Source organism: Onychomys torridus, chromosome 2 (assembly GCF_903995425.1).
Source record: "Onychomys torridus chromosome 2, mOncTor1.1, whole genome shotgun sequence".
In the NCBI taxonomy this organism is placed as follows: domain Eukaryota; kingdom Metazoa; phylum Chordata; class Mammalia; order Rodentia; family Cricetidae; genus Onychomys; species Onychomys torridus.
In genome coordinates, this window is record NC_050444.1 from 37761495 (window position 1) to 37786275 (window position 24781).

Sequence of the window (24781 nt, forward strand, 5' to 3'; positions counted from 1 at the left end):
ATGAATTTAGATCAGTAGGTTCAAACAGGGGCATAACCACAGGATTGAGACCCTCTGATGTGCCCTTTACTCCTCATGCTGGATTGCCTTGCCCAGCCTTAATGCATAAGTTGTTTGGTCTTACTGCAACTTGGTACATGGGAGACCTGCCCTTTCCTAGGTAGAGACAGAGGAGAGTTGATTGAGGACAGAGGAGAGCGTGGAGGGATCTGGGAGGGGAGACAGAGAGGCTGTGGCTAGGATGTAAAGTAAATAAATAAATTTATTAAAAAATACTTTCAAACTTCTGGTGACACATAATTATTTTGATAAAAAATCATATTAGGTCTTGTAACAGGCTTTCTTTTGGGCCATTAACCAGCTCCCAAATCATGACATGAATACTTATTATTAGTTATAAATGCTTGGTCTTATCTTATGCTTGTCCCACTAGCACTTATAACTTATTTTAACCTGTTTCCCTTCATTTACATTTTGTCTTGGGTCTTTTTTTTAATCTTTCTTTCATTCTGTATATCCTATTCCATGTCTGTCTGTTTGGCAGCTGCCTAGCTGACTGGCTCGAGGCATCTCTTTCTCTTTTTCCCTCATTCTCCCTCCTGAGCCTAGATTTCTTTTCCTAATTATTCCCCTGACTGCCAGCCCTGCCTAACCCTCTACTGTCTAGCTATTGGTCATTCAGCTTTTTATTAGACCAGTCAGGTGCCTTAGGTAGACAAGGTGAAACAGCAACACATCTTTACATAATTAAACAAATGCAACATAAACAAAAGCAACACACCTTTACATAGTTAAACAATTATTCTGCAACACAAACAAAGGTAACACTTTACTTAGTTAAATATAAGTTAAATATTCCACAACAAGGTCTTGATAATTTTCAATCAAAACTCTATTTGAAAACTATATAACACAACACCTACTATGTTATTTATCAAGTATTTTGTAGGTATTAAATAAAAGCTAACATCATTGACAAAGTATTCTATTTTAAGAAGTTTCTATTCTACTAATATTAAGTAGGATATTAGGTAAAGTAAAGGGAATTTGTCCAATGGGACACTCTCAGAAGGTGGTAAGGGATACAAAGAGAAGCAAAGACAATCATCTGGGACAATTAGATTGCTGTGTCAGTTAAGAGGTATACCATCAAGGTTCTCAAAAAAAGAGTAAGAAAGTAGAGATCATCTTCTAATTCTATGGCAGGTTTCCAAATTCTACCAAAGCATGTGGTCATGTTGGTGATACAACAGCAGGAAAAGCTAGTCCCTGGTCCAGACAGGGCACATAGCACACATATACACATGCATGTATGTACACATACATACATGCTCACAGACATATGCACATGCTTGCATGCATACACACATACATGCCCCCAGACATACATACACATATGCACACACACACACACACACACACACACACACACACACACACACACACACACACACACACACACACACACACACAAAGTGCACATACTCCTCTCCAGATTGCTGTACTTCTTGATACCATCACCACAATACTTTCTTGGCAGCTGCAATACCAGAGCTGTAACACAAAGGAGCAGGTGTCTACTCTTAGTTCTAATCTCATGCTGTGGGATAACGCTCTTGTACACTGGTTTAATAAATGCTGATTGCCCAGTAGCCAAGCAGGAAGTACTGGGGGGGCAAGCAGACTAAAGGAATGCTGGGAAGAGGAAGAGCAGAGTCAGGAGTTGCCAGCCAGACACAGATAGGGCAAGATGACAAGGCAGAACTGAGAAAAGGTACCAAGCCACATGGCTAAACATAAGTAAGAATTATTGGTTATTTTAAGTGTAAGAGATAGTCAGTAATAAGCCTGAACTAATGGCCAAGCAGTTGTAATTAATATTAAGCCTCTGAGTGATGATTTTATAAACAGGCCACAGGACTGTGGGGCTGGTGGGACCAAAGAAACATCCAACTACAATCTCAGGATACAAGAACCACAATTCAAAGGGGCATCTCCACCTACCCTGAACTGGACCACAACATTTCAATAAAAGAGAAACCATAGCCTCTAATGTGATGGCAGTCAATGGTATTGGGTGTCTACCAAGTGCCAGGCACTGAACTGTGTTCTTCAGACTTTTCATGTCTTGTGTTCCTCATAATATCCCACCATGAGCATTTATCAGCTGGATATACCAGTGCATTCAGGGATTAAATAATGTGCTCAGGACCAAAAAAGGGGTATGTGATTACTTTACCTGAGTTATCTCCAGAGATTACCCCATACTCCTCAAACAAATGGACAGATTGATATACTTACAGATAAATACATGATATGTAGGTACATACACACATATATACATACCCAAACAAAAATGCACACATACATACAAACATTCATAGACATAGATCATGCAACTTCCTCCTATTAAATGCAAGTGTACTGGAAGAGTTATACTTTATACCTTGCACTTCTGTGCGAATTGATTTACTTCTCACTTTCTTAAAAGCAAGTGCTCACACAGAAAGCATAAGCTAATTAAGTAGCTAAGAACATAATTAAAAGTTATTTGCTGTACATAAAGGTAAATAAATTGCATGTAAACTATTTTTCTCTAGTTGTTAAAATAGTAAGCATCAAGGTGCTATTTACTAGCTGGTTTTACTGCACTAATATTTTTTCTGTAGAAGGATAAAATAAAAAAGTTTATGCTTTTCCTGTTTTAACAGACACTATCATGGACAGCACAAGAAAGCATTCAATATTTTTTACCCTGACATCTAAGGTCTACTTAGAGATAAAATACAATGTACCCGCCAACCATTAATAATGGTGAGTTAAACAGGGCCTCACTGCAGATATATTGCCCTCTCTGGTTGCATGCAAAGAGAATGGCAAAGGAACATTATTTGCATTCCTTGCATCAATTCGCTCATCTCTGATATAAGATAATGATACTTTGATCACTTTTACATGCAAAGGATGTTCTAATTATTTAATATATGATAAAAAAATATTCTAAACTAATGAATTTCCTTGAAAGATCCATGATTCACTGTGGCCAGAAGAGCAGGAAGGCTAACTGCAGATCTTCAAGCCTTCCTCTGTTCCTCTAAATCCAGTCTTGAGGTAGCATCCTCAGCTCTGCACCAGAACACCTGCTGCAATCACCCGTCCTCCTCCCTGCCCTCATCTCCAGTGTATCCCACAGATCTCCCCCTCATAATCTCCCATCCTCCACTCATTCATTGCTTAACCCAAGGCCCCAGCCGAAGCAGGCACTCCATGGGAACCCACAGGCCACTCTGCACAAAAAACAAGTAAGTTAACGGCAGCTCTTTACCTTTCCCTCCATTCCTCCAAGTCTACTTCCCCAAGTCTCATCCCGAGCTTTGTAACAACCTTCTGCTGTGGCCTCTCCTCATTCGCTACTCCTATTCTCAGGGGAATAACTAAGCAGATCCTGGTGGAGCATCTGATTTCTTCCCTCCTATGAACCCCTTTATGTTCCCCAGCCCATCCCCATTCCTAAGTGTCAGCTCCCAATACACAGAAACTCATCATTCTGTAACACCAGTGGCCATACTCATTAGGACTCTAGAAGAATTTTTTACCTGGCAACACACGGCCACCACTCTCTCCCGAAAACCAGAGAAGAAATAGAAACCAAGGAATAAAATAGCCACTCAACACAGACAAAACCAGATATCAGCACCTAGAATTGCAACTTTCCCAACCCCAGATGCCTAGGTGACAGTGTAAAAAAAAAAATTGCAATCAATAATATCTAAGACAATATATCTCCACTGGAGCCTGGCAATCCTATCACAACAGGCCCTGAATATTCCAACATAGCTGACACACAAGAGAAAAACCTTAAAACAGCCTTTTCTTTTACTGTGAGGATAGAGGTCCTTAAAGTGGAAATGATTAAATCCTTTTTAAAAATCTATGAAAACAAAACAAAAAAAAAAATGGAACAAAATAAATAAAACATTTCTAGACCTCAAAAGGGGCCTAGCATTAATAAACTGAATCAACAGAAAACCCAAATTGAGAAAAATATGGAAATGAAAAATTTAGGAACTCAAACAGGAACCACAGAGGCAAACTTCAACAAGAGTATACAAGAGATGGAAGAAAGAATCTCATGCATTGAAAACATGATAGAAGAAATGGATACATAAATCAGAGAAAATGTTAAATCTAAAAAGAAAGAAAGGAAGGAAGGAAGGAAGGAAGGAAGGAAGGAAGGAAGGAAGAAAGAAAGAAAGAAAGAAAGAAAGAAAGAAAGAAAGAAAGAAAGACAGACAAAAAAAACCCTGGCACAAAACATCCAGAAAATCTGGGACACTATGAAGTACCAAATATAAGAATGATGGAAATAAAGGATGGAGAAGCATCTCAGGTCAAAGAAAGAATATTATCAAAAATATCATAGAAGAAAATTCTCTAGCCTAAAGAAGTAGATGCCTATCAAGGTATGAGAAGCATGCAGAACACAAACTAGACTGGATCAGAAAACAAATTCCTCTTGACACATAATAATCAAAACACTAAATGTACAGAACAAAGAAAGACTATTAAAAGTTGCAAGTGAAAAGAACCAGGTAAACATACAAAGGCAGACCTAATTCTCAACACCTGAATTTTCAACAGAGACTCTGAAAGACAGAAGAGCCTGGACAGGTGTGCTGCAGACTTTAAGAGACCACAGATATTATCTTAGACTATTATTCCCAGAAAAACTTTGCAACACCATAGATGGTGAAACTAAGACAGTCCATGATAAAACCAAATTTAAACAACATTTATTTGCAAATATAGCCCAATAGAAGTTTGCTAGAGGAAACTAACTATACCCAAGGAAACATAGGGAGTAAATAATCCAAGAGGAGCAAAATCAAAAGAGGGGCCACATGCACATGCACACACAAACACCACCACAACCACCACCAGCAACAACAACAAAAACAAAATAACAATCACTGGACATGGATATCTGTCATCATCAATGGTCTCAATTCTCTAATAAAAAAGATATGAACTAAAAGAATGGATGTGAAAAAAAAAAAAGCATCATCCTTCTGCTACATCCAAGAAATATACCTTAACATCAAGGATAAACATCACCTTAGGGTAAAAAGATGGAAAAGGTTATTTTAAACAAATGGACCTAATAATACAATTTCAGCCATTTTATTATCTGACAAAATAAACTTCAAACCAAAACTAATCAAAAGAGATATAGAAGGACACTACATACCCACCTAAGGAAAAAAAATCTACCAAGAGGACATTGCAATTTTTAACATCTATGACCCAAACACAAGAGCACCTACATTTGTAAAAGAAACATTACTAAAGCCTAAATCACATTTTGACCCTCATACATTGATAGTGGGAGACTTCAATACTATACTCTTGATAATAGACAGGTCATGTAGGCAATAACTAAAGAGAGAAATTCTGAAGCTATCAGAACTTATAAACCAAATGGACCAAACATATATTTACAGAACATTTTACCCAAACATAAAAGAATATATTTTTGTTTCCCAGAAACTCGTGGAAATGTCTCCAAAATTGAACACAAACTCAGTCACAAAGCAAGTCTCAACAGATATAAAAAGAAATGAAATAACATGCTGCATCCATCTAAACACCACCTCTAATTAAAACTGGATATTAACACTAACAGAAACAACAGAAAGCCTATAAACTCATGGAAACTGAACAACTCGCTAGGAAATGAAAAATGGGTCAAGACAGGAATTAAAAAAAAAAAAATTTTCTAGAATTGAATGAAAATGAGTACACAACATACTCAGACTTAAGGGACACACAGAAGGCAGTTCTAAGAGGCAAGACCATAGCACTAAGTGCCTATATAAATAAATTGGATAGATCTCATAATAGTTATTTAACAGTACACCTGAAAGCTATAGAACACAGAGAAAAAAACCACATCCAAAAGGAGTAGATGGCAGGAAATAAACTTGGGGCTGAAATCAATAAGGTAGAAACAATAACAGCAACAACAAAAAAACTAATGCAAAGAATCAATAAAACAAAGGCGATTCTTTGAGAAAATCATTAAGGTTGACCAACCCTTATCAAAACTGGCTAATGAGCAGTAGAGAGAGATTTACAAAATAAGAAAATAGAGAGAATTACAAAATAAGAAAGAAAGGAGGGGCATAATAACAGACACAGGAAATTCAGAGAATCTTAAGGACATATTTTAAAAACCTATACTCCACTAAATTGGAGAATCTATACAAAATAGTTTTCTAAATACATACCACTTAAAATGTTAAAGCAAGATCATATTAGCAATTCTAACAGACCTACAACTCCAAGGAGTCATTAAGTCACTCAACCAAAACAAACAAACAAACAAACAAAAGCCTGCCATACTTTGTTAGCACAGAAGTCTACTAGACTTTCAAACAAGAGGAGTTAATGTCAATACTCCTCAAATTATTCCACAAATTAGAAACAGAGGGAACATTTCCCAAATGACTTTGTGAGGCCACAGTTACCTGTGTCACCCAAATCACATAAAGACCCAACAAAGAAAGAGAATTACAGACAAATGTCCGTAAGAACATAGGTTCAAATGTTTCAATAAAATTCTTGCAAACTGAACCAAAGAACACATCAAAAAAATCATCCACCATGATCAAGTAGGCTTCATCCAAGCAATACAAGGATGGTTCAACATACATAAAACCACCATACAAACAAACTGAAAGACAAAAACCACATCATCTCATTAGATGCAGAAAAGGCTTTTGACAAAAATCCAACACCCTTTCTTGATCAAAGTCCTGGAGAGATTAGGAATACAAGGGACATACCTAAATATAATAAAGACAGTTTAAAGTAAGTCCATAGCCAACATTAACTTAAATGGAGAGAAAGTCAAAATTCCACTTAATTCAGGAACAAGTGAATTGTTAGATGGTCTTATTAATAAGATCAAACCTGAGCCAGGTATTGGGGTGAATGCTGGAACATCAGAGAGACAGAACAGGCCACAGCTACTTCAACTTGCCAGTTCTTCAGCTGATCCTGTTTCCTTAGACTGGAAGCCTTTATGTCCTTATCCTAATGGGTCTCAGCTGAACAGCTGCTCCTCAAAGCCTAAAAGCTTAACCAGCCAAATGCTTCTAGTTTCTGGTCTTCATGCCTTTATATCTTTCTACTTTCTGCCATCACTCCCTGAGATTAAAGGCCTGTGTCACCATGCCTGGCTGTTTCCAATGTGGCCTTGAACTCGGAGATCCAGAGGGATTTCTGTCTCTGGAATGCTAGGATTAAAGGTGTGAGCACCACCATTTTCTAGCCTCTGCATCTAGTGGCTTTCTGTTCTCTGACCCCAGATAAATTTATTAGGGTGTACAATATTTTGGGCAACACAATACTACCACAAACAAGACAAGGCTGTCCACTCTCAATATATATTCAATATAGTACTTGAAGTCGAAAAATAAGAAACCTGGAGGAGATTAAGGGAATAAGAACTTGAAAGGTGTTGCGTGGTGGTGGTGCACACCTTTAATTCCAGGACTCAGGAGGCAGATGTAGGAGGATCTCTGTAACTTCAAAATCAGCCTAGTCTACAATGACAGTTCCAGGACAGCCAGAACAACACAGAGAAAACCTATATTTTCAAAAAAATAATTAATTAATTAGAATTTGAAAGGAAGAAATCAAGCTATCTTTATTTGTAGATAATATGATAATATGCATAAGTGCCCTATAAATTCCATTAGGAAACTTCTACACATGAGAAACACTTTTAGCTATTAGCTTGATAAAAGATTAACTCACAAAAATCAGCAGCCTTCCTATATACAAATGACAAATGAACTAAGAAAGAAATCAGGGAAACAACACTTTTCATAGTAGCCTTAAATGATATAAACTATCTTAGAGTAAATCTAACCAAACAATATAATATAATGTATAATAAAAATAACAAGTCATTGAAGAAGATATCAGAAGCTGAAAAGATCTCCCATGCTCATGGATAAGTAGGATTAATATAGTAAAATATGGCCATCCTATCAAAAGCAATCTAAAGATTCAGCACACTCCTAATCAAAATTTCAACACAATACCTCACAGATCATGAAAGGAAAAATTTCAATTTCTTATGAAAATGCACTCAAAAAATGAGGATAACTAAAACAATCATGAATAATAAAAGATCTGCTGGAGGTATCACTATTCCCAATTTCAATTCATACTACAGAGCTATAGTAATAAAAATTTCATAGCAAGGTATTAAAACAAAAACAGATATGTTGATCAATGGGATCAAATTAAAGACACAGACATACATCCAGACACCTATGGACACCTGATGTTTGATAAAGAAGCCAGAAATACATACTAGGAAAAAACAGCATCTTCAACAAATAGGTGCTTTTATCTAAGTTGCTCTATTTACCAATAAAGACCCTGGAGTCAAATGTTGGGATGAAAACCTGCTAGATCAGAGAGGCTGAGAGGCAACCAGCTGACTTTCCTTTTTGGCCAGAGACCCAGCAAGAGAGTGTCTCTCCAGCCATTCCAAACCAAAAATCCATGAAACTCCAAGTCCCTCCCTGCTCCTTCCTGTGAGTCTTTCTATCCACCTCCCTGGCTCCTCCATACTCTCTATGGCTAATTCTTGTCAACTAGTTGCTGCTCTACCCTCTGATCCAAGGTTGATTTTATTAACACAGTCTCTGGGTTTCACAGTGCAAACAAATATCCCACAACAACAAACGGTGCTGGTCAAGATGAATGGCTGCATGTAGAAGAATCCAAATAGATCCATACTTATCACCCTGCACAAAACTCAAGTGGACCAGAGACTTCAACATAAAACCAATTACAATGAACCTAATAGAAGAGAAAGTGGGGCATATCCTTGAACATATTGGCACAGCAAAAGATTTTCTAAATAGAAAATGGTTAGTGTAGGCACTAAGATCAACAATTAATCAGAGGGACCTCATGAAACTGAGAAGCTTCTGTAAGGCAAAGAACAACATCATTTGGACAAAATGGCAGCTTACAGAAAGGGAAAAGACTTTTACCCACTCCACATCATAGAGTTGGTAATAGTAGGACTATTATCCAAAATATATAAAGACAGGAAACTAGATATCAAGAAAAAATAACCCAACTTAAAAACTGGGTACAGAACTAAATAGAGAATTCTCAAGAGAGAAAATTTAAATGGCTGAGCAACACTTAAAGACGTACGTGTTCAGTATCCTTAGCTATCAAAGAAATGCAAATCAAAACTACTTTGAGATTTCATTTTACATCAGTCAGAATGATTAAGATGAATAAAACAAGTGACACACACGCTGGTGAGGAAGCAGAGTAAGGGGAACACTCCTTCACTGTTCGTAGAAGTGCAAACTTTTACAACCTCTATGGAAGTCAGTAGTCCTCAGGAAGATGAAAACCAATCTACCTCAAGGTACAGCTATGCCACTCTAGGGCATATTCCTGAAGGATGCTTCATTCTACCACAGAGACACTTGCTCAACCATTTTCATTGCTGCTACATTCATTATAACCAGAAATTGGAAACAACCTGTATGTCTCTCAACCAAAGAATGGTAAAGAAAATGTGGTAATTTACACAATGGAGTATTACTCAGCCATCAAAAAAAAATAAGCCATGAAATTTACAGATGAATAGATAGAACTAGAAAAAGTCATCTTGAGTGAGGTATCCCAAACCTAGAAAGCCAATTATGGTACATATTCACTTACAAGTAAATATTAGCTGTTAGGTCCATGATAACCAAGCTACAATCCATAGAACCACAGACGGTAGGTATAGAGTAGGGGACTCGAAGGTAAAATAGTTCTCATCTTGTTAGGAAAAGGAAATAGAATAGTGTAGTGGGTAGCCATCCCAGCATTGGCCTGGAAGTTCCAATCCCCACTGAGGCTTCGGTAATGGTCACGCCCACAAGGCGGGGCAGAGGAGGAAGCGGAAGACGAAGGATCGGGAAGAGCTCTGTCTCTTGGTTCCCGGACTCTGGATGCGGGAGGTAGACCGAGCAGAGTTCTCCAGAGAACACCGCCGGACTGCGCTATACCCTTGCCAGACCCTGTAACCTACCCCTTCATTTGTAAGTTACCCCACAAAATAAACCTCCCTTTTAACTACGTGGAGTGGCCTTAATAATTTAACCAATAGAATAGAGAGTTTAGATGGGTGGGGGAGGGGTTGGAATGGAAGGATGAAGTGGAGAGGAAGAAGAAAAAGGAAGATGAGTGAGGGAATATAGCAAGAGATAGCTAAAAGGGGTACTTAAGGGGTAACATGAAAACCTAATAAAGTATAAACCTCCGTGTGTGTGTGTGTGTGTGTGTGTGTGTGTGTATGTGTGTGTGTGCACTCTAAATGAAATTGTCAAGAATGGAAGAGACAGTCTTAACTGGCCATCTCTTGTCACCAAATTAAGTTTATAGAACAGGATTGTGTAACATCTAATGGAGTTGAATCCCTAAACAACACAGGCTGTTGGCAAGAATATAGGTCACTCCCCACAAACTGACAGCAAGCCTCCCTTGCTGAAGACAACACCTACACAACTCACTGAATATGAAGAAGTTGAACTGGTGCCTACATAGAGCCTTCACCCCGTAGTCCAATGTCTTTGGTACAGGAAGGTCTTCTGCATGTTACAAAAAGAGAAGCATAAACACCAAGCTTTGATCTACAATGGTATCCTGCCTGCCAGGTATGCTGGGGCAATGGTGGCACAAAGCTCATTTGAGTAACCAACCAATACCTAATTTGGCTTAAGACTCTCTCTACAAGATTGAACCTATACCCAACACTGCTTTGCTGACCAATAACCAGAGATTAGATAGCCTAGGGTCCTGGGGTAAAAAAAAATCACTCAAAAAACCAAACAAATAAAGAAACAAACAAAAATAAAACAGAACAAAAAAAACCACCAAATGTGGCTATAAAATCACTCCTAATGATATTCTGCTATACTCATAGTTTAGTGCCTTGCTCATCCATCATCAGAGAAGCTTCCTCCTGTAGCAGATGGGAACAAATACAGAGACCTGCAGCTAGACGTTATGCCAAGACATAGACTTTGGAACACATAGCCTTAAATGGGATTTCTCTATTAAATTCTGTTCCTCAGGGCTCAGGGAGCCCCACAGAGGAGATGGAAAGGGTGTTAGATCCAGGAAGATTGGAGGACACTAAGAAAACAATGTCCTTTACGTGCATATGAGTAAAGCTCATATGAACTCACAGACTGAGGCATCATGCACAGGGCCTGCAAGGTCTGCACCAGGCCCCCTGCATATATATTATGACTTCCATTTATTGTTTTTATGGGATTCCTGAGTGCACACAATTGGATCTCTGATTCTTGTGCCTTCTTGGGTTCTTTTCCTTCTGTTTATTTATCTTAGTCCAACTCTGATGTGCTAGTTTTTGTTTTATACTATTATATTTTATTTTGTTTATATTTTACTTTTCTCCTTTAGAAGCCTGTTCTTTTCTAATGAGAGACAGAAAGGGAGTGAATACGGATGTGTGGGGAGCGTGGTGGTGGAGGAACTGGGAGGAGTAGAGGAAGGGGAAGCTACAATCAGGATTTATAATGTGAGAAAAGAATCTATTTTCAATAAAGGGGAGAAAGGAAAGATACCATGATTAACAGGTCTAATATCCTTTCAAATAAAACTGAGTATATGGGGACTTGGGAGAAGGCAAGGAAGAAAAATGCTTGTGGCCAAAGCATGAGGACCAGAGTTAATCACAAGCATGTTCAGAAAATCCAGGCAATGTTCACGACACTCAGGACAAGCTAACCAGCTTAACTAGATGTGATCGAACTCTAGACTTAGCCAAGGACCTTGCCTCAATAAATAAAGTAGGCAGTGATCAAGGAAGACACTAGATATTAATTTTTGGTCTACATATGCACTCACATATACCCACACACATGAGTGCACAGACACACATGCACACTACACACATATACACACACAAATAGTTAGTTACATTGAGGAATATAAATGCAATATGTGAATATTTTAGAACATCCAATTTAGGGTACAAAGAAACACTCTTTGATCCATCCTTCATACAATTAAATTAATCCAGAAACTCCTTCACAAACATGCCCAGATGTTTGTCCCTGAGGTGATACTTGATTCTATCAAGTTGACAATCAATATAAACCAGCACAGGGTCTGTGGCCACATCTGTCTGCCCTTACACAGACACTGAAAACCCACACTCACAATCTGGGAGCTAAAACATGCTCCCAAAGGGCAGATAAGGATTCCCTCACTAATTTCTATGACAACCGATGGTTCTCTGTACTTCGCTTTAAATGTGTCTATACATACAAAAGGAGGTAAATTCTAAATGTTTTAACGTGTTTCATATTTCACTTAAGTATGTATCAGGGAACACTAGTATTCTCATTCACCTATAACTATACTTTTAAATGTTGGTATTGAACTCTGCATGTGAGTAACAATTTGATTATGTTTAATAGATGTATGTATTTCAAAATATGATTTCAAATTGATCCAACTATTTTATTATCTAGAGGCACTAGTTTATTCACAAGTTCTGACCATTTCAAATATTATGCAATTCATATTCTTACAATTTTTTACATGTGTGCAAAGGTTTCTGTACAACACGTTTCTACAAATGAAACTACTGTTTCAAAGAGTTCTTTTCAAGTATCATATTATACTTAGGATCTTAACTGTTCTTCAAAAGAGATTTCTTGGGCTTGCTACAGCAAAAGAAAGCTGACTAACACACACTGTATCTTCTCTCTTATCTGTGGAAGCTAAAGAAAAGTGATTTGAATGTAGTACAGAGACTTCAAGGATTAGAAAGGATGAAAAGGAAGGGTGTATAAAAGAAAAAAATTGAATTTGATTATTACATGCAGTATATTTGTTTTGCAAAATCACACTAAATTACATTAATATGTATAAATACTCATATAATTCTTAAGAGCTTTTTGTTGATTCATATTTGTATTGTTTAAATTAGCATTAAAAAAGCTTCAGTATAGTATTTTCAGCATAACTGTCTTGCTGTTCTCCTCCTACCCAGCTTCTTCATCTCCTTGATCCTTCTCATGCCTTTCCCTTCCACCCCAACAGTTCTACTCTGCGTTGATGTCACGTGGGTCCTATTGTACTTCCTCATTTCCTCGACACATTTCTCTCTATTGACAATCCTCTTTCTAGTTTCATGAGCTACACACACACACACACACACACACACACACACACACATAGACCTTGGAAGTTAGTACCCACATGTGAAAGAGAACATATAGCATATGCCCATAAGATTTGAAAACCACGGCAGAGTTACTTGCATGTATGTTGATTGCTACTCTATTCATAAAAGCAAGGAAATGGAATCACGCTAGATTGTGCATCAACAGATGAATGGTCCATAAAAAGGTGGTATATATACATAATATACTTTTATTCAGCCATAAGAAAATGAAACTTTGAAATTTTCAGAAAAATGGATGGATCTGAAACTGTTGTTTTAAGTGAGGTAACCTAATCTCAAAGAGTACTTTTAATTTATGATATATTTAAACAAATTTCCAATACAAAAATTCCAGCAATGTTAATAGAGTAACTATATTTACATATCAAAATGAATACATTCATATTTAATGGAACACAATTTCAAAATGTTGGATTCCTTTAGTAATTTGTATCATGTAGTTTAAGTATACTGCAGTATTGTATGATATCTTTATGGGTAGCTAGAGGATCAGTAAGATTTGTTTTGCATGGAAGTGTACAACTTTTCAATTCCTAAATTTAAGGAATTATTGATTTTTTGTTGAATATAGAAAAGGCCTAAAGACTTTGTGTTTATCCAGTCAATCTACATTTTGATCCAGTAATCCAATTCTCTAATTTTCTTTATTTGTTCCATTATGGAACCTAAGGCCTTTTGAATTAAGACATGATATATGAGACAATGCTATGGTTTAGAACCTAAATGTGCCCCCAAAACACACATATTGAAGGCTTGCTCCCCAGGTGATGTGCTGTGGAGAAGAGGCAGACATTTTAGGTTTATGAGTCAAGATGAAGGAAGTTCATCTTTGGAGACCTGTCCCTGGGGGTACATTAATACTAAAACACTGTCCCTTTCTTCTGCCTCTTTCTTCCTTTGTTTTACAGCCTTCATGAGTTGGGTGGGTTTCCTCCATTCCTTTCACGGTAATGTATCTTTCACCATAGGCCTGAGAGAAAATAGTCCATGTGACCATCGCCTGACATAATGACTCAAAATCCACCTTCCTCCTTTAAGATTATCTTCTCAGTTAATTTATCACTGTGCCAAAAAATTAACCATGCACAGACTAGGAACATTTTAATTAAAATTTTATTTTGAAGTAATTGTAGATGCATATGCAATTGTAATAAAGAATATAAAGAAATTTCCTATTTCTGATTCTCCTGTTCCCTGATGGGAATATCATTTAAAATAAAAAAATAATACCACTACCAATATATTGACACTTACAGAATTCAAATGCATAGATCATTGTCATTACCATGAGAATCCCCATATTGATAAATCAGAGTCCTACTCACTTTACTCATTCCCCTATGTAATTCTCAATGCCTGGTAATCGAAAGTCTGTTTCCTGTTTTTATGACTTGGGGGAATTTGCATGTATTGTTGTGTACATCAATAATCCATACTTTATTGAATAATACTATATTATATATGTACACTATCCATTCACATATATTTCATAACTTTAGCCATCAGAAGCTAAGCATCAGAGATATCTGCATCTTGATATTAATTTTGTAACTACTTACAACAGCCAACTTATGGAATCAACACAAGTATCCATAAGTGAACAAGTGGATAAGAAAATGTGGTATATAGACATAACGAGATTTTATACAACTATAGAAGAGGTCATCATGTGAAGCTAAATGAGCCAGATTCAGAAACATTTTTCTCATATTGGGATCTAGATTTGGTGGGAAGGGAAAGCAAAAGAGACGGTCCAGGGCAGACAGAAAACATAATACTAATGAAGGTGAACTAGCAGGAAGCGGTGTGAGAAGGTAACTGAGCAAATATGGTCAAAGAATACATCACAGTTCAATGAAAATGTCATTATGACACTCATCACTTTGTACAAGGAGCATATACTAATAAACATGCATTAAATGGATTTTTATGTGTGTTTCACGTATGTTTATACACATGCATCACATGTGTGCCTGCTGTCTGTAGAGGCCAAAAGAGAATGTTTGGTGCCCTGGAATTGAAGATACAGATGGTAATGAGATGCCACAAGGGTTCTGGAATAGAACACAGGTCCTCTGCAAGAGTAACCAGTGCTGTTCACTTCAAAGGCACCTCTCCAGACCCTAACAAATATAATGTTTGTAGAAATAAAGCCGCCAAATTGTTCTCCAAAATGGTTGTGCAATTTTGCATTCTATGAGGCTGAAAGTTCTAGTTGCTGCACACTGTCATCCACACTGTCTTTAACATCCTCATTCTGTGAGCAGAGTGCTCATCTGGCATTTCCCTAAAGATGTTGTATTACCTGTATACATTGCCTTACAGAATGTGTTTACTCAATTATTTTATCTACTTTTTTCTTTCTTATATTTACTTTTAAATTATGAGTATATATGCGGCGGGGTGGGGGTGAGTTATGATCTACCAGAACTCTAGAAAACTCTTCAGCCTTGTCTACCTAAGACAGAGGTACTGCTGTGGCCAATGTTGTGGAGGCAAGCCTTTGATTGTGCAAGCACAAACCTTCATTGCATGTGAGGTATGTTTATATCCATGCAAGATGTGCTGATATCCATGCAAGATCTTGATATCCATGCAAGATGTGCTGCAGTTGGTTCTAACACCCTTCTCTACATGAGCAGGTTGCTCAGGCTTAGTGAGTAGGTTGGGAGATATCTCCTGCAAGCCCTTTCTCTCCTTGTGTTGCAATAAAAGTTTTCTTGCAAATGCTCTTCCTTTACCTACATTTAGTAGTAGTGGGTGAGCTGGTAACTCAAAAGCACAGCAGCAGAGAGAACAGAGGCACCAACGTGGCAGAGGCACTAACTGTGGAATGATTTGCAGACGCTGTTACAAAAGCATCAAGGTTTCCAGTGTCTTCATTCACAGTCAAAGAAGAGGCAAAGAGTAGTGCTGCTAGCAGCCCTCTGCAAAAGAAACACTACCTGCTTCTAAGAGAGCACTGGCCTTTGGCACACTGAGGACAGAGGGAAGTGATCTCCACAGACATGTCTACCCTAAGGACCTGGGAATGTGCTATACCTAAAGAAGTAAAGCTTGTGCTGTTCCTATATAGTTTTCTCTCTCTACTCCATTGTCTTTGGTCTCTCTGGAGATCTGTTACGCAAATCATTATATTTTCTTATAAACATGGTTTAATTATTGTATAGAATCTTTTATATTTATGTAAAGTTAGTGATGGTGTTATGTATTTAGATAGATGTAGGAAAGTACAGTGCAACATCCCATAACATGGGAGTGGGCTTCATTTCTTTTATTAATTCATTTTTCCATACAATATATTTTGATCATATTCCTTCTCCCCTCCCCCCATATTCATCCCAGGTCTCCCCTACTTTCCTATATTTTGTTTTGATTTTCATTTTTTGCCTTGTTTTTTTGAGAGAGAGCAATAACCTGGGTTGTATAGATCTTTCCATGCAATTGCCTCTAATGCCAGCTCAGCACTGGAGAAACTCTGGATCCTTAGCTTCTCACGTGCTCTTTGCTGAAAAATCGCATTGCAGACCCTAAGTCTTGTTTCATGGACTGAGCCCCATAATCGCCTGGACTGAGCCCCACTCGGCACCTGAGTTGAAATTGATTGAAAAGGCAGGAATCTGGCTCACTGCTTGACTGCTGAAGAGAAGGAAAGTGACATTTTGAGGCAGTGGCCAGTGGAAACAGAAAGGATAGAAAACTAAGATAGAATGCTGTGATGAACCAAAGAAATGCAGGTCCTCCTGGTCACTAGAAGAGTTCCAGACAACTGTAAAATCTTTAAGAGCAATGGGCTCAGACACTGCAGGCCTCATGGCTGTAGTGCTGGTCACTTTCTAAGGCCGGTCCTTGGAGTGATTTTCCTTTCTTGCCCATGATGTCAATCCACATAGGGCACAAGACCCTACCAGCTGGTTGGAAACATTATCTTTTGAAGAAAATGGTCTGTGCCAGGCTTCTTTATTGGAAGGTTACCTTCTCACTTATAATTAATAAACATATTGTGGCAAAATTCCTGGGAAATATGTAACATCTCATCATTCATCCAACTTTCACTTATCAGTTTCAGCACCAAGTACTTTTTCCTGCCTGAATTAGGAGGAAGTAGTGATTTTTCTCAATCTATTATCCCTTCAAATGTTATTTACTGGCATTCTACTGGTTAACTTTTCTCTTCTGCCATGAATCAAACACATTCTGTAGTCCATTAAATCTTAGTGGAATAAAATATTTTATCTGGTATGATAAATTGATAGTTTAATTGATATTGTGATCTCATTCGACTCTGGCTTTGGAGCTTCCTCAAAATAGTCAACCTATCCTTGACAACCTCATCACTATCCTTGACAGCCTCATTACTATCCTATGACAACCTCATCACTCCATGTACTACCTTCTGGTGTAATATGACCTGAGTTCATTCATCTTGTACAAACCTGAGATCAACCATTCCTTCTTTTTTTTAATTGATTTTTATTTATTTTTATTTTATGTGCATTTGTGTTTTGCCTGCATTTACGTCTGTGTGAAGGAGTTAGATCCTCAAGAACTGCAGCTACAGACAGTTGGTGAGCTGTCATGTGGGTGCTGGGAATTGAACCTGAGTCCTCTGGAAGAGCAACCAGTGCTCTTAACCACTGAGCCATCTCTCCAGCCCACCTGGTTCTTCTGGCAGGGAAGGATATTTAGACACCACAATCTGGGTACCAAGTGTGTTCCTTGCTATTCGATGTTGCTCCACTCCCACTTCTCACCTTAAACAGAGCAAGGATATGAATGTGGTGCAGACACCTTAGTGCATTAAAATCTCCAAATCTGTTATTGAAAGTACTGAGACTACACAGTACCTGCAATTCTGTTCTAACATTCAAGCTTTTTTGCATTGTGAATCTGTGATTCATATCTTCAACAGGGAGAAAACTGGCTTGCATAATTTTCAATAAATGCAATTCTTTTCTCAATGCCTGCATTATGTCATATATAAAAATGTGTTGGTCCCATCAAGCAATTGCTCCGCTCAAACCCTGAGTCTTGTCCACATAGCCACCTGCCCCACCTAGCTGTGCTAATTGTATGATTCTGCCTGACAGCTATTAATCTAAATACTAAGGAAATAAGGAGGCCCAGATTATTTCCAAAGCCCCATATTTCCATGGGTCACAGTCTCTTCGAAGAGACTTTCAAACACTGAGACATTACTTACTTCTTCAGATATGTTGATACCATTTTTGTGTGCATCTTCGAAGAGACTTTCAAACACTGAGACATTACTTACTTCTTCAGATATGTTGATACCATTTTTGTGTGCATCTTTCATTATTTTTAAAATTATGTGATGAGCTATTTAAAATTTGTTTTATGAGATTTTTTTGGTTGGTTTTTATCTTCTTTTCTTGGTGAGAGGAGTGCTCAGGACTGAAACAGACCTTGTGTATAAAGGCAAGTGCTTCCCACTGGACTACATCCCCAGCACTATTTCATTTTGGAGTCATTTTATTTCCTTATTAAACTAACTGAAAAGAAGACAGAATGAGATATAATTGAAAAACAAATGGACTAATATCCTAAAACATGCCATATACATTTTTAAGATTATTTTAAGGTAAATCAATAGAAATGTATTATCTTTGACTTAGAAAAACTTTATTTAAATGAATATCTTATCTTATGTATGGTTCTCTAACTGTTCCAGGATTATAAAGATTAATATAAATTTAGAAACAAGAAAAGTCTTTATAAATTCAAGAACTGGGGTGCTAATCTCTGACAAGTTGCTCCAAAAATGTATTGGCTTATCATTAACTTGAAGACTTTCTAAGTATCAAGCTGTTATTTTTATGACTTCTCCCCTAGAAGCATTTTACTAAAATTAAATAAATCTTTCAGAATTATGTGGGCATGGAGCTCACCTCTTGAGTTTATCAAGGAGTGACTTGTAGCCTCCTGTACCCTATACAGCCATTTGCCAACCACAGCCATCACCAAGTGTGCATCTCCACATTTAGGACAGCTCCATAACATGAGCAGAGTATACTTTTCAGACTATAATTTATATTAACCAAAGAAAGTCATGATCTTGGGAAGGATGGAAGCAGAATGGAGTTTGGGCTTCCATATGTGTAGGTACCAGAGATGAGCAAGCAGTACGACAGCATAATATACAAAGATGGGTCCCGGGATGCCCCAGATCTGGTCATGAGTCCAACTCACCCTGTATGCAGCAAATCAGTTCATACACATTTAGGCCATATGAGTAGTAGGACTGTCGAACTATGAACGTGATGAGAAAGTGACTCCATTCTACTTGGAGAAAGTCAGACCACACTCAAAGAAATATAGTGAGTTTATCTGGCCGCACAGTCAGCACACATAGACTTGAAATTTCTGTGAAAATACATGAGTGTCCTTACTATTCTACTTTGAACTAGTTCAGGGTGTCATACTCTCAGGTGAAGCCAGAACCAACATGCATGGCTACCTTGAGTATCTTTCCAACCAGTAACCAGCAAATAATTACTGTATTTTTAATGAAAATGGGGGAAACCAGGGAGTGCATAGCCCTTTGTATGAAAAATGAGAGATTTTGATGTTCCATATCACATAATCTCTCAAGAACTAAGTTAAATGATTTCTACTAGAGACAAAAGGGCCCAAGTTAATTTTCTATGCAGGTAAATGTCAGGCAATTCAGATGCAGAATTTCTAAGCACTGATTTTTTTTTTAAAGATATTAACATAGTGGCCTTGGGGTTTGATACAATTCTATTTTCACAGCACACACTGTACATTATACATTATAAAACTACTCCACTTTTGTGGGACATGAACTATTTTATACCTTACCAGTTAAATAAGAACTTATATGTAAATATTAAAGTGAGCAAAGTCACAGTTCTATGGCATGACAGCTCTGTGAAACACTCCTTATAAACTAAATGCCCAGACTGCTTGCCTGTCTTTAATAAGCCAAAGGGAAATGGAAATTATTACATGCTATATAAATTTCAGAGTTTGTGGAATTCAAGTCATTTTCATCTTACGTGTGCTCATAATCTTTTAAAATATCATCACTCAGGACTCTTATGCAATGATTGTTAAGGCACGGTTTGTAATGCTTCAAACTGATTTTAGTCATATTTAAAGGCAGTTTAAATGTATGTGCCTAGATGACTTCAAATCAAAGTTAGTTTCAATTTATTTTGGAGGTGGTGAATACAGCATTTTTTAAAGCATCACACATGACAAAGTATTAGTGATAAAGCCAATACTAAGGGATAAACTAAGTGCAGAAACTGAGTAAGTAAATTTTAAAGTTTAAAAAAATTCAAGCCTGGCATAGTGAAGCAAGCCTTTAATTTCAGCATTTGGGAGGTAGAGGCAGGTGGATCCCTGGGAGGCCAACCTAGTCTGCATATGAAGCTCTAGTCAGGGTAGCCAGGGCTGTGTAGTCTTAAAAAAATCCAGATAACATTCAACCAAGGAGGAGGTTATCTTTCCTATTTGATATTCTTTAAATAAATTTAATAAGCTCTCTTTAAAGTATTTCAATATTGAAAGAAGTAAAGAGTTTTCTCCTAACATTCCTCACATACAAAGCCCACAGTGGGACATACTTTCAGATACTGCATGTTTTGATAACTGAAGAACTCTGTGCTAACTCTTGAGTCTCCAGACAACAGTGTGGGTGATAAGCATGTGAGCTGCCTATTTCAATTAATGGTTTATTAAAGGAAATAGAAGCTTGCATTATTTCTGAAAATGTAGCCCAATAATTGTAGCAGTCTATTGTGGTACACTTGGTCCACATCCCAGGGAGCCCCCACTGAGCTTCCGAGTCAGTTCTGAGAATCACCTAGTCACAGGAATTTTAGATCACCAACATCTATCTCATAGATTGTAATTCTGCACTCTGGTTTTGTTTGTTTGGTTGGTTTGGTTTGGTTAGTTTGGCGACTTGCTGTATTTGTGACAGGCATTGCTCTGGAGCCCAGACTACCTTTGAATTATTTGTATAGCTCAGACTGACCTGGCGACCATGGTGATCACAGTTCTGCAGCTTCATAAGTACCAGTATAGCCACCATATCTGACTTCTACACTGACTCTCTAACTTGAGGAGAAATAGATGACCAGTTGGTGAGAGTCCCCAGATGTGTAACATTGGCTAATTGTACTCTCAGAGCCAAGCTCTATCACAGTGGTTGCCTGAGCATCTTAGCTCAGCCTGCTCTGAGCAGAGGACTTCCTATGGTTTGATCACTTCAGTTATGGAAAGTGCACATCAGCCCTTAAAACTTAACTACTCATCACTTCAACCCAGGCCCACAGGGATTCTGTAATGTGCATTCAGTAAACTACAAAGCATAGAATTGTGTTGGGTTTAGATGAGGAGAGATAAAGCTTTCATGAAACAATTTCCTCTGTCACTTCAGTGAGGAATTAGCCACTGGATATTAAAGAGGAGAAGACAACTCATAAATATCAAGCTGAGCTTATTGCCTAAATATGTAGAAAGTTAATTCCATTATTATCACTTGGAAAGAACAATGGGAGTTTTAAAATGTGAGAAAGGTATCTATTAAAAGAAACCCCCTTATTTTTCCATGGCTAATTGTGCTTTACATTCCAGGATGCCAGCCAATGAATACAGTCTAAATGTGTTTGTGTTGTTATTTTGATGCAGTTTGTATGCTATTTGATATTCAGCTTCTACCTTTCCGTGTTTTGCTGATGTGAGGCTGCGTGTAATTTGTAATTATTACACTAAGGGTAAAGGAAGGCTCACAGGACTGGAGGGTACCAATTTAGCAGAAGCATGAGTTCCTTTGCCAGCATTTTGAAACAAACAAACAAACAAACAAAGAGACCCGCAAGACTTTGTGGTCTCTTTAACAGAGTTTTTGTAGGAACAATGCTCAGACTTTTCAAGATATCACCGCATTAGCTTAAGGTTGGCAGGAAAACTTCAGGATTTTGAAAAGCTGTTACTTGAAACATGTCCTCCCCAGGGAAAAAGCCCTACTTGACCCCTTTGCCCTGTGAGCCGTTTCAAGCAGAGACATTAATTCGCATAACTGTTTCTCTCTTTCTCTCTCTGCAGATCTCTGCCGCTCTGGTGTCCAAGAAGCTGCTCTGTTCTCGGATGCCAGTACTATTTCTTCCCCTTTTTCCCCAGCTCTTCAGCTGCTTTCCAGGTGTGTGTGTTGGGAGAGGGAGGGAGGTCCCTCCTCTGACTCACCTCTAGCTGGTGCTCATCTAGAATAGTGGACCACAAGAGTAAGGAACCTGGGGCATCCCTCCTGGTGAGCCTTGCCACCCGAATACCTGTCTGTCCTCACTCCCCAACCTCCAGCACCCAGCCCGCACCCTGGCAGCCTGAGGACTCTTAGCGAGCGTTTTCTGCCCCCAGGTCTCAATTTCGCTCTTGCTCTTTTTACCTCCCCTGTGTTTTGTCGTCAATTATTGGAAGGCAAAACAAAACAACTCAAGACAGTCTCCTCAGAAAAGCAGGCATGCGTTCCTATAACCCTTCTTTGCTCCTTTCCTCTCTGAAACACAGGTAGGTTCTGCTATGCAAAGGGCTCTAGTTACAGCCACAGATCACTATCAGGTTCCCAGTGGACCAGCTTCCCTCCAGTTTAACATATTCTTTCTCCATGGGCACTTCCTCCATCTTTTCAGGTTCTATTACTGCCCATATTTAAAAGAAAAATTTTTAACATTCAAGATAGTGTGAATTTCAGGGGTGTGTGTGTGTGTGTGTGTGTGTGTGTGTGTGTGTGTGTGAGACAGTCTGAAGATGTACATCTGAACTGAACATGTCTCACCCTGTGTGAGCCTTACCATATGGCTACTAGATGCAGGACAGTCGGATGGCTCCAATTGTCCTGCTAGACTAAGGTTGGACCCTCCAGAGCTCACCTGTCAGTGTCCAGGTAACTGGCCAAGTGCCCGCCGGCTGTGTTCCAGAACAGCTAGCCGGACAAGGAAGACTCCCTCTCCCGCGCATTTGCTCGACACACTACCTTCACTTAGAGGGATTCTGATTGTATTTCTGTACCCTAACCCCAAAAGACAGCGAGATCGTTCCCCACCAGGGCTCCTTACCTCAAACAGAGGACCGATCCTGTTTTTCTCCAGGTAAGCCTGGATTCGGGTTTGTTGACGAGACGCCATGGAGAAAAAGATGGGTCAGCGGAGAGAAGACAGTGCACCTTGGCTGAGTATAACCCTCCTTTGCCCCCAAATGTACCCGGGACAGGAGGTCTGGAGCCTGGGCTCCCTGGCACAGCGATGGATAGCAACAGAGCGAATGATAAGCTGCGAGCGGAAGGAAACAGGGAGCAAGGAGCAGGGAACCCTGCGAGGCTCTACTAACTCAGGCAACTCCAAGGCGAGGAGAGAACTCCATCGCGTCCTGCAGCTCGCGCCCACCCGCTCGGCTTTCCGCAGCGCCGCGCCACGGGGAAATCACGGGCAGAGGCTCGTCTGTCCTCTGGGCGGCAGCAGTAGGAGCCCGTGGCCAGAGGCGAGAGTCTGTGCAGCGCCTCTGGAAGCCGATCTGGGGGACAGTGCCGGCCGCAGGGGTGACAGTGCGCGGAGCCGCCCAAAGCGCGCCACGGTGTGCGCCCTGCTCCCGGGCTGCTAGGAGCCAGTGCCCAGGCTGCTCCCCAGGCGGTGCTCGCTCCCTAGCGACAGCGCCGCTCAAAAAGCCAATGGTAAAGGTGCTTCTTTCAAAGTGCACATAAATCTGGTGCTTGTTGGCTACTCCTTGGCAGCTACAACCACAGTTCCAAAGAGGATGGTCCTCACCACCCAGAGTGATCTTCTCCGGGGCACATGCTCGGTCTTCACTAGCTGGAGAGAAGAGAAAGCCAGAAATGAAAACAAGTGGGTGGGGTTTGCCGAGAAAACAAAGTTGCTTATCTTTAAAATAAAGATAAAAAGAAGGAGGAGGGGGAGAAAAAGATATCTGGCTTGGCCTTGAGCAAGTCAGTTGGCGTTACACCCTGAGAACTGACTGAAAATTCCCAAAGCGCATACACCCAAGGGCTGGAAGCAACCCTTGGGCATTTGGTACGGAGATGAAACAAAAGGGAGCCAGCTCTCTGCTTCCAAGTTTGCTTTTCTGCCCACGCCTTCAATTCTGTCTATTATGCCTCCAGCTAGGGCTCAGAGGCTCCTAGGGAGCTTCCAGCTCGAAGTGCTTCCTTCCAGAGCACCTCGCTTTTCCCTAATACCTTCTGCTTATGCAGGGATTTTCAGATTGAAGATCTACAGATATCACAGGGTTCTCCGTTGAGTTCTTAGTAATTTTTTAAATATGATATAAAACACTGAAGCCTCAAAGACAATTTCCCTGGTTCTAAATCATTATGTATAGCCAAATCAAAACATTTATACTAAAGCTGCTTGTTGTCTCCACAATAATAGGCAATGGTTTCCTTAGAGTCGACTGCTCCAGTCT

At 39.1% G+C, this 24781-nt stretch overlaps 1 protein-coding gene across 6 annotated transcripts in view; it reads right to left on the minus strand.

The window, feature by feature from the left end:
• The window catches only part of C2H8orf34 (chromosome 2 C8orf34 homolog), a 401050-nt gene extending 376681 nt beyond the window's left edge, over positions 1-24369 (minus strand). For 4 of the 6 annotated variants that reach the window (XR_004944280.1, XR_004944279.1, XR_004944278.1 and 1 more), the window contains exon 1: positions 23422-24367. Coding sequence is in view for 2 of the 6 variants with exons in the window: in XM_036179890.1 (XP_036035783.1) it covers positions 23422-23490 (69 nt within the window). In the remaining 4 variants the exon portion in view is untranslated. Of the gene's footprint in view, positions 1-23421 lie in introns of all 6 variants that reach the window. The other 2 variants (XR_004944281.1, XM_036179891.1) reach the window with 2 other exon arrangements.
• Positions 24370-24781: the final 412 nt, after the last annotated feature.